The 10,651-nt window shown below is 34.6% G+C and overlaps 1 protein-coding gene across 1 annotated transcript; it reads left to right on the forward strand.

Moving 5' to 3' along the window:
* The first annotated feature begins 4,158 nt into the window (after positions 1 to 4,158).
* On the forward strand, positions 4,159 to 9,349 carry LOC149821279 (glycine-rich RNA-binding protein 4, mitochondrial-like). The gene is made up of 5 exons (XM_089981926.1): positions 4,159 to 4,204; positions 4,295 to 4,428; positions 8,127 to 8,195; positions 8,382 to 8,488; positions 9,251 to 9,349. The coding sequence occupies exons 2-5, from the start codon at positions 4,338 to 4,340 to the stop codon at positions 9,347 to 9,349; spliced, it is 366 nt and encodes a 121-aa protein (XP_089838052.1). The 5' UTR covers positions 4,159 to 4,204; positions 4,295 to 4,337.
* Positions 9,350 to 10,651: the final 1,302 nt, after the last annotated feature.

A 10,651-nucleotide genomic window follows, 5' to 3' on the forward strand; every position in this document is an offset into this window, starting at 1 on the left:
TATTTAATTACATTAAATGCATGGATAGTTTATGTAATTTTAGTCTTGAGTGTGTGTTTGCGAACTGTAGCCCACCCAATGCTTAAATCGGTTTTCAAATAAGTCTTTTGTGGTATCCTTTGAAAAAAGCATATTTAGTTTTTTTTTTTTAATTTCTTAAAATTTTGATTTTAAAAATTGAGGCATTATAGTATAACTACTGACTAATCAATTGCAATTATTAGTCGTTTATTGCTTTCCTATCTCACCCATACCATATGATTGAACTCTAACTTTCTAGACATACTTGTGCGAAGTTCAATTCTCAGTTTTAACCCAGGTACTGCATGTACAATTGAACAAATATACCATAATCATACCTATAACAATCATATACCAAGTCAACACATACTTAACATATACATAGAAGACATATGAGTCATTGAAATAATTCATTAAACAACTCTTAACAAATCATACATTTTGTAATATGTAGTATAGTATATTGTTATTTATGCTTTTGCCTATTGTGGACAACCTCACTATATACATTTCACTTATATAATACAAAATCCTTATGTTTTATGCTCCATCTCTTTACCTTAGGTTACCCTACTTTACAAACTACTTTTATTGAATAAATAGGTACAAGAGTCGATGCAGCATTGTATAAAACATTATCCATCATAAAAAAGACTGGAGTTGCATTATATGAAGCTTAATATGATTCAACTATGAAGAACTTATCATAATAATTCTCTATTAGCTTGCCCTCATACAAAATGCATGTGATTGCATGCTCGCATGAAATCTCGCTAACATGTCACTTTTCACAAGAGCATTTTTTTGTCAAGATCAATATTGTATATGTGATATCAATCACGAGCTTCATACTGATATCAATGGCAATGCACTACTTTCACATATAGTTGTTGTGTCTTTCTCTTCAGTTCTTCTAGCTTTTTTTTACCTTCGGCACCACAACACTTGACATGTGTTGCCCGATATTCTTTTTTTTCTCAAAAAGTTTCATCAACATGAGACGAAACCTTTCAATAAGAGAAATTAAGAGCTTGTCACATATGGTGAGAATCTACAAATTCAAGTTATTTGTATATTAGATGTTAAACACCTATATCTTTTCACTGAAAATCGATTATTAGACTAATGCTCCAATTTCACGTCAGTGACAACATAATTGTATGCAGCTTCATCTTGCCTCTAATTTTTTTTGAAAAAATTAATTGCATTGTTATCTTCTTACTACTCGAGTTGCACTCCAGTAAAGTGAATTGAGTTGTGAACCAAATTTCTTAGAAAAGTTTTTTGCCAAATACTTCATGAAATATCCAACACGGCATGTAGACCATGTTGAGGGACAACATACTTTAGACCTTCATGACTATTTGAGATAAATGTAAGACGCATTCTCTCATTATATTCATTGATGTGTATGAGTTTTTTCTTTATATGCTTTAAAAACCATACCCTTGAATTCTTTGACTCCTTATCATCAATAACAAATGCTACCAGAAACATCTTACCATAAGGATCAATACTATGTATCGACAACAATATACTTGTGTATCTTCTTTTTTGGAATATGCCATCTAACATAAGAACTATAGGACATCCTTTCAAAAACTCATCGATGCTTGGATAAAAAGATAAAAATATGTACTGAAATTGATCTTTTTGATCGGTCTCAATGTACCCTAGCAATCATCGGTTAGCTGTCATCAAATGATCCAAATATGTGGGAAACATCCTAAAAGACTTTTGAAATGAACCATATAACATCTCATTAGTTCATACTCATCTATATCATGCTTGTTTGTGAGTAACCTCTACACATTTCTCGCGACTAATGTCATTCATAATTTTTCTTGAAGTTATCTACGGATTATCATGCATGCGTTTATGAATAACATCTGAAATATACTTGAAAGACATTTTTCTATTATAAGGTTGCTCAATGATCCACTACACGCATGCTCGTTTTGATACTTTTTCACTTGAAAGAACCATGCTCCATGCACCTTTGTGCAATAGATTTTTCAGGAGCAATCAATTGTCATCTATAATTTTTTTGCAAATGACTATTATTTTAACTTTTTATAATTTTTGATTTCTAGTTATTCTTGATCATATGATTTTTAAAAAACTCGTGATAGTGTTGGAGATCATTAAACTTTTTGCCAAAAATATTTTTCCGGTCGTTTGAGTCTGTTTTTAGCCACTAAAATTATTCACAATCATTAATTTGTTCATTACACAAGTCATCATATAAATAAAATGCCTCTGTTTTAATGATTTTTAATTGATCTTCATTGTAGGAGAATCCATCAAATGAGAACCTATTCAACCACATCTCATTAGTGTAAAAACATAGAACATATTCATATAGGTTATACAACATACTAGTCTCAAATGTTATTTGTCTCATGTCATCACAGTCTTCATCCTCTCCCATCAACATGGTATCATTATCATTATTCTCTACCATCAACATGGTAACTATTACCACTAATTGACTATTGAGTTGTACAAACTAAATCAAAATTCATTATATCTATCATTTATGTTGCTTTCATGCATTTCTAACATTCAAGATTAACCATGCTGTGTAAACCTAGCTTTGTCATATGCTCAAGAAAGCTAAATGCCATTCAAATTACTACGATGAAGATCGGTAGCACTGGTTTGTTCATGTGGTTTCACATATTATTCAATCATCCTTTGATCATGTTCGTTCTTCACTATTTGCACGCTGAATATTTATATCCCTAATCGGTTAAGGCAACTGCATGTCATTTGCGTACTTGAGTTGAATGTTTGGTATGCCAATATCGCTTACTGTTTGTGATAGTTGGATGATCGTCAAAAGATTGAGCTTAATAGGGCATCTCAGATAGATGCACATTCTTCACTTATTCTTTAGTTTTGCAAGCAACTAAATAAATGTTACAACGAAATAACATTATTTTTGCATCATCATTGTTCAACACATCCATCCATATATGTTATCTAGGTTCGAAGAAAAACTGCATCAAAGGATCATTGATTCTTCCGCATATCTAGTTTTACGTGACAACAAAGTTATAAATTTTTTATAGCTATTGTTTTGTAGACGATTATAGATCTCTAAGTAAGGTGATCAATGCTATCATAATGTACTCTAACCGTTTTATATTTTATCATTAACTATTTACACCAACCCTACGATATTTTTATCTAATAAAAATAACATATGAGAAAAAATCATCCATATTTATACACTTTATACATTTAATTAACATAAGTATCTACAATAACCCCTTAACCCATATTAAATGGTTGTGTACACTAAACCAACCCCATTTGAATTAATAGTTGTGTATTGGAAACCCAACTTTTTTTATGCAATGAATGTTGTTTTTTTCACTTCAATTTTCCACATCAATTTTACGTCCTTTTCAACGGTGTTTGTTTCCTATAAATCATAACCATTTTAATGTAGCTATGTTGAAGTTGGTCAGAATAGATGATCTTGGAATGAAATCCACAGCTATTATAATGATATTGAGAACAAATGGGTCTCCTTGTGGCGCTTTAATGCGATCGTTGGATAATTAATTAGCGATTGTTTTTGTTCGCAGATATTAAGGGGAATACTGATCCTTGAGTATTAGTGTATCACTTGGTTTGTATGGCATAGTTACCAAGGAACTGGGCGTGAGAAGTAACATTTGAGGGTAAAGTGTTTGTTTGAGAAATGCTCGGATGCATTAACTGGAAAGAGTTAAGGAAGCATTTGGGAAAGCAAGTTAACAGGAAATGATAACATATGAATTTTAAGTTCTATAAAAAATATTCATCATATGTGTAGGTTTTATAGTAAGAACATATATAAAAATGATTAATTTTCATAAAAGAATATTCCTAATGTCAAGGAAATTCTTTTTCAGGCTGGAGAAGCAGGTGGTTTATTTTTTTTGAAAGCGAATTCCTTTAAACTTTAAAAAAAAGTATGCAAGAAATGTATAATTTCGCACTTTGGAAGCAAATTTTTTGATAGGCGAGCATAGGAAGTTTTAAGAAGTTTGGTTTACTACGAGTCTACGATTTGTAGTTTGGGCCATGAGACAACCTATTTGCTTGCTGTTTCTTTGCGCGGTAGTTGTTTGTAAGTCTGTAGTCTCTTGAATAGAGGAAGTGGAAGAGAAATCATACCAACTTGTATCAGGTTTCGGTTTTTGTTTTTATGTGTCGGGGATGAGTTCTTGTTCAATGATTGACCCATCTACTGTTTCTCTTTCGCACTCTTCTGGCACAGTAAAATCACTGCTTAGAAGTAACAAAGTGGCATAACAACGAAGATGTTGCGCAATGGGGCCTTGTACGTGACCAGAATGTGTTCATCTGCACGGCCACCAAACCAGGGGATTTGCAGCAAACTGTTTGTGGGAGGTCCGTATTATCTTTTCTGGTTTCCCTTTTCCAGATTTGATTCGCTTGTTTTGGTGTTGGTGAGAGATTTGCTTCTGTAATTGCTTTTGATTCATGGTGTTCTTAGAATGAATAGGAGGGTTGGCTGATTCGTTTCTGTATGTTTGTTGAAAACGAATCAGCCTGTGGCATGGCAGTGCAAGTTCTTGCTGCGTAGATTCGCTTCTGTAATCAATTTGAAATACCCACTTGGACATACAAGTAAACTTGAAAGATGGAGCTGTAGACGTTACAGAGAAAAACGTTTAGCATTAGATTTCCTCTTATTTTGAGGAATGCTGAAGAATAAAACTCCGATGGTTGCGTTTGCTCAGTATAGCTGCCCTTAGTAATACATTGACAAAATACTGATTAATTTCGAGTGGCCTTAAGTGGCCATGAGCTGGACACAATTTTGCCAAAAGAATTTATGAATCGGTGAATCTCTGATAAATTGAAGCTGCAAGTCATGATTTACTGCAAAGGAGTTTTGATTATGTTCCTGACGCCTTTTTTGTGAATGAAGCACAGAAGTAAACCTCTAAAGTTTTGAACACATTGATTCATGTTTGTCCAGAAAACGAATATTGCTCCTCTTATAATGGGTGGATGATTTTCTGCTTATTTTTAATTGACTAAAAGTTTCTGTTTGTCAGCTTCTGCTTATTCTTGATTGACTAAAGGCTTCTATCCGTCTGCTATCACTGTCTTTAAATGGTCATGGTTTCTTTTTCTTCCAATAAAGCTCCTGCTATGATACTCATTTATTGAATGCTATAGATGAGCATCTGTTGGTTTTCAAAATCATACCCTAACAGGCTTTCCTGTGTATAAACGCAGGTTTGTGGACCACTTGTAGGCATGGCCTGTCTTGAATCTTATGTGCTGACTAATTGTTTGATGAAATGTAGTCCACTAATTTAATATTTTACAATCTCATGCTCAAAGTTTGTTAGCAATTCATGAAAACGTTAAAGGTGATCTTGAGTGGATAATCATATGTGAATGCATCTACATGGCGGCATGGGTTCTGAGTCTTCTGACTGACCAGTTTATGGTTTTGTTATACGCAACCAACTGAACCTAAGGGTCTTGCTACTTGGAGAAGGATAATTGACTGAAATTTCCAGATGATCACTAGATAAATATTATTTATTGTTAATCAGATACATGTATTTCATTAGTTAATATTTTTCTGATTAATCACGATTCATAGTATTCCCGATTAATCATGGTCTACTAGCAAGTTGAAATAATAAGGTTGACCAATTTTTCCACATTTAATCACTATTTGCCGAGGAAGACAGTCCCTGAGGAATCACAGCGGATGAGGGAAGCTACTATGGATTTGCTTCTCTCTCTGAAATATTGAAGTCCTTATTCATGATTCCCACCACATTGGCCCATCTAGGAGGATCCCAAATGAGATATGCATCACTGCATGTCTTTTTCAGTTTTCACCTTTGGACAATCCAGAAGTCCTTGGATTTCATTATTGTTACACTCCCCTTTGTATGATGATTCTCAAGCTGTCTATGCATCTTTTAGGTGCTTGTATGCTTTCTAGACTCACAGTTGTGATCAGGTTGTTGCAAATCAATGCATACATGCTAAGGCTACCACAACTTTGTAGAGGCTGGTGCAAGTGCCTGTGCTCCAATTAGATATGGAGAGCATCCTTTGGATACTGTTCAACAGTTGTCATCATTTGATTCTGTATCGGATGAAGTCTAAGATCTAAGGCTGCACATGAGCCAAGCCAAGCCTAAGACATGTTCATGATGAAAATGAAAGATTTGGATTGGATTTAAGTATGTCAAACCAAATCCAAAAATATTTCTACATGTTCTGACTTTCAGAAACAAAAAATTAAGCACATGCATGCACATGATAATCATGTAATATATAGGAAAAAATTCACTTACTTAATGCCTTTAAGATGCACTATTTTAGTAGGTATTATATGACTTGTGTAGTGACAATTGACACAAATGAGGAAGAAAAAAAAAAAGTCTTGGTGATACCATTTTTATGACTTTTTCGATCTGTTAAAGTTGAAATTAGATTCAGATTTAATGAACTTATCAATGGTTGATCTCAGGCATGTCATTGTAACCTGGTAATCAGCAACATAGCTAACCTTTCCTTGTTTTTTTTGCTTCCCGGTTTTTTCACCCAACTCCTTGTTCTGTAAAGAAAATTAAGCAAATGGTCAGCTACGTATCAAGTATGATATTAAATGATTCCCAAAACAAATTGTAAAATTAACTCACCTGCTAGTCACTTTTCCTGCTCAAGGATCAAAGAGCTCAATGGGATTCCGTTGAATTTACTCTCACTTAGATTAGGATGGTTTGTCAAGCAAGAACCTAGCATTATATCTAATTGATTCACTCGTTGTCTGCACTTGTTACATGCTGATCAACTATAAATTTCTCATCGTGTTTCCACTTTGGCTTATAGAGTATGATGGCTAGTAAGATGAACCTTTTGGGATCCAATATGTTACTCATTTTCACTTGATTAAAGTTATTGGCATTTTAAATAACTTTTCTAAACATAAGATCACAATCAGGATGAACCTTATTTAATATAACGAAAGTGCCCAGACTTGAAATGTGTTCATTGCATGGCTCTGGAGTCTCATCTCTATGCATCTGCAACCTCCCTCCCTCTCTCTCTCTGACACATATGCTCATGTACATGCACATGCCCCTGCCTTTTGTATACTATGATAAAGTAGTATGAAAATTGGTAAAAAAAAAAAGACAAAGTAGTATGAAAATTAGGAAATTATATAGAAACTATGCGACATAATTACATTAGCAAGCTCTATTCTTTCGAGTGCTTGGAAGTTGGAAAGTTCTGACAAGTTATATCATTTGTGGGCTACAAATGGTCAGTTATGTGAGCCCAAAAAAAATTCGGATTTTATCCAACATAAACTGAGATTTTGTATCTGCTCTCGATTAGGTAAGTTTGGTTTTGGAGTTATTTTAGGAATCCTATCCAGTATTTGTGCCTTCAAACTAGTATTTTTCTCCCATTTACTGTAGAATCATCCTTGAGGGCATTCTGAAACCATTAGGGTTTCCAGTGCAGAACTTATTATGTTGAATTTCTGTTGGTCGTTAGAACATATAGATCACATTTAGTTACCTATATGTATTTTCTGCTTTGCATGGAAGCTCTGTGGCAATAGGCATCAACAATCGGATATTTATGAATAAAATTTCATTTAGTTACATGCTCCATGTGGTTAACAAACTGAGTTTTTTCAAGAGAAAACTCCAGGTAGTGATGGGAGGCATCGTTGCAAATACTGGTCATACAAATCCTTTCAGAGGAGACCCAAAATGCCTATAACTCAACAAATTTCTTAACTTACATCATTCAGCAGCAGGCTGTAGATATCATTTTCCTAGCTAGTAGCTGATACATTATCAACATTTTGTACTCTTGAATAACAATTTTGATGGTCAGCATTTGTTGCAACACCACAATGATATATCAAATCATACAGTTATATACTATGCATTGGTCAGTTTGGATGTTTCCTTCTGATGGGTATCAGCCAATTCAAAAATCAGCAGGAATGATGCATATGGTTTTGCTTGTGCCTAATCTGTTGAGGTTTTGTCAATGTATGTTAAACAAGCAACTTTTGTCCTGAAATTTAGGTCTTTCATATGATACCAATGAGAGTGCTCTGAAAGCTGCTTTTGCAACTTATGGTGAGATTCTTGAAGGTACAAGTCACAATTACAAATTTGCACTGCTTTATAGTTGATATTGGAGACTTTAAGTGACCTGGAAGTGCTCCTGCTTATTCACATAATTAGCAGCCTACTGTTTTGGGTTCAGTGTGATGTAGGCAGTTTAAGAACTAACTCAGCCTTCTGATTTGCAAGTCATGGTTTCTGATCCCCTTGCAGTTAAGGTCATGGTTGACCGCAGAATCTATAGATCAATGGGATTTGGTTTCATACAATTTGCCACAGAGACAGAAGCTGAGTCTGCTTTAAATCATATGCAAGGGCAGGTAATGTACAAAATATTCTACATATTTTCATTTATCATCCAATCTTCGTCCAAATACATCCTCCTTTTTTTTCAGTTACTGGATGGAAAAAATATCCGTCTAGAATATGCTCACCATTCTCAATGCTCAGAAGAATCAAAATCTCAGTTGAACACAGGAATTACAGACTGAGGTGGCAGGTGTTCTGTTCTTGCTGTTGTTGCTTGATTGATAGTGCATATGATTCACAGGAAGCTTAGTTTGTCTGTACTGTGAAGAAAAACACAGAATCATGACCTTACCCATATGCAGATTCCCTTGTAGGATTTAAGATTATGATCTTCACAATTGAGCATTACACCCTACTCTTGTTGTACCTTACACAGAGAAACAGTTCCTTTTACAGTTCAGTCTCCTGATCTAAACTTACCCAAGGTCTTGTTTTCTCAAGACAACAGGGTTGCTGATGGGCTGGATATGGCCTCAGGCTCTGATTCAATCCAAATCTGAGATTGATTGACATGTTTGTAGAAATGCACAACTTTCAGCAGTAATGGATTGGATCCAGTGTTGTGTATGTTCCCTATCTTGATCTGAGTTGGTATGGAATTGGAGCATGCTACTGAATATTGGATGCCTGACCCTCCCCAACATTCTTGACCATTATGCTGATATCATCTTGTTGCTCAAATTTGATTTAAGAAATCAAAAGAAGGTAGAAATTTAGCAGACCATCCGTGCTTTACTGCTTTATCTTAATAATGAAATATTTACTTGGTGCAGACAAGATGCCTGATCCTCCCCAACATTCTTGCCCATTATGCTGATATCATCTTGTTGCTCAAATTTGATTTAAGAAATCAAAACAAGATGGAAATTTAGCAGACCGTCTGTGCTTTACTGCTTTATCTTAATAATGAAATATTTACTTAGTGCAGACGAGATGCCTGATCCTCCCTCCCCAATCTTGCCCATTATGCTGATATCATCTTCTTGCTCAAATTTGATTTAAGAAATCGAATCAAGATGGTAATTTAGCAGACTGTCCGTGCTTTACTGCTTTATCTTAATAATGAAATATTTACTCGGTGCAGACAACTATTTGTGATTTGATTTTGATTTTGATTTTACTAATAGTGAGAAGAATATTATGACCATGAATTTCTTGGGAGTTTTTAGTTTTTTTTAATGGTTTGTTGGGAAGTTAGCAATATATAAACGAATTTATGCATAAAAAGTTAAATCAAATTTGTCACTCATATGTCATGCCGATAAATTAAATATATCATGATATTATTGTTGTACGTGCATTGATATGGATAACATCATCCAAATTTGTCCCGTTAATGGCCCTAATCCAACCACACCTTTTGGTTGTTGCTTTTATTGTATTCACATCATCAGTGTATTTGAGTGTTTTATCTCATCCTGATTTAGTTTAGTTTATGCTGGCTATGGTTTATTCAACGTAAATCCCTGACTGCTTGACCAGATATGAGTAGGACTCCTAGATGTGTGGCTTAACTACATGCATTGTGTCCATGGTACACATACTACAGAACATATGGTGATTACAAAAACAAATAAATAAAAGAGGCACTTTTAATGCTTGAGTTTTGTTTATGGTATTCTTGTGAGGCCTGGTAAATGAAACAAGCTGCTCTAACCACGGTCTGGTTAGGCTTCTTCAGGCTTGTAAGGTAGGTTCATGAGGAGCTCCTCATGCTTAATGGGCTCAACTTATCTGGGACCGTTCTGCTCAACTCAGCTTGGTAGGCTCATAGAGATATCTTGTGGTTGCATGCAAACATGTAGATGCATGCACACACACACACAAGGGCGGATGGTTATATTACAAAATGATGATACTACCTTTAAGAATAATGCTATTTCACATAATAGCCACGAGATATCGCAAGATTCTTTGAATACTCACCCGCTCAATTTTCACAATAACAAAACTCACTATTTCAGTGAAATTAAGATTCACATATACAGTTTTAGCGAAACTCATTATTCCAGCAAAACTTGTCGCCAATGAAACTTAGATTCTCCTATACAGTTTTAGTGAAACTCACCATCTTAGTGAAACTCGTCGCTAGAAAAACTGAGATTCATCTATATGGTTTTAGCAAAACGCACCATTCCAGTGAATCTCAATCTGAGATTCGCCTATACGTCAAA

The sequence above is a fragment of the Nuphar pumila genome, chromosome 12 (genome assembly GCF_984573655.1).
Source record: "Nuphar pumila chromosome 12, dmNupPumi1.hap1.1, whole genome shotgun sequence".
Lineage (NCBI taxonomy): Eukaryota > Viridiplantae > Streptophyta > Magnoliopsida > Nymphaeales > Nymphaeaceae > Nuphar > Nuphar pumila.

Bases quoted from the DNA above. Each gene is read 5' to 3' on its own strand.
- LOC149821279 (XM_089981926.1), top strand. From the start codon at position 4,338: ATGTTGCGCAATGGGGCCTTGTACGTGACCAGAATGTGTTCATCTGCA. The intron at 4,429-8,126 runs GTCCGTATTATC...CCTGAAATTTAG, and splicing joins CAGCAAACTGTTTGTGGGAG to GTCTTTCATATGATACCAAT. The intron at 8,489-9,250 runs GTAATGTACAAA...TACTTGGTGCAG, and splicing joins TAAATCATATGCAAGGGCAG to ACAAGATGCCTGATCCTCCC.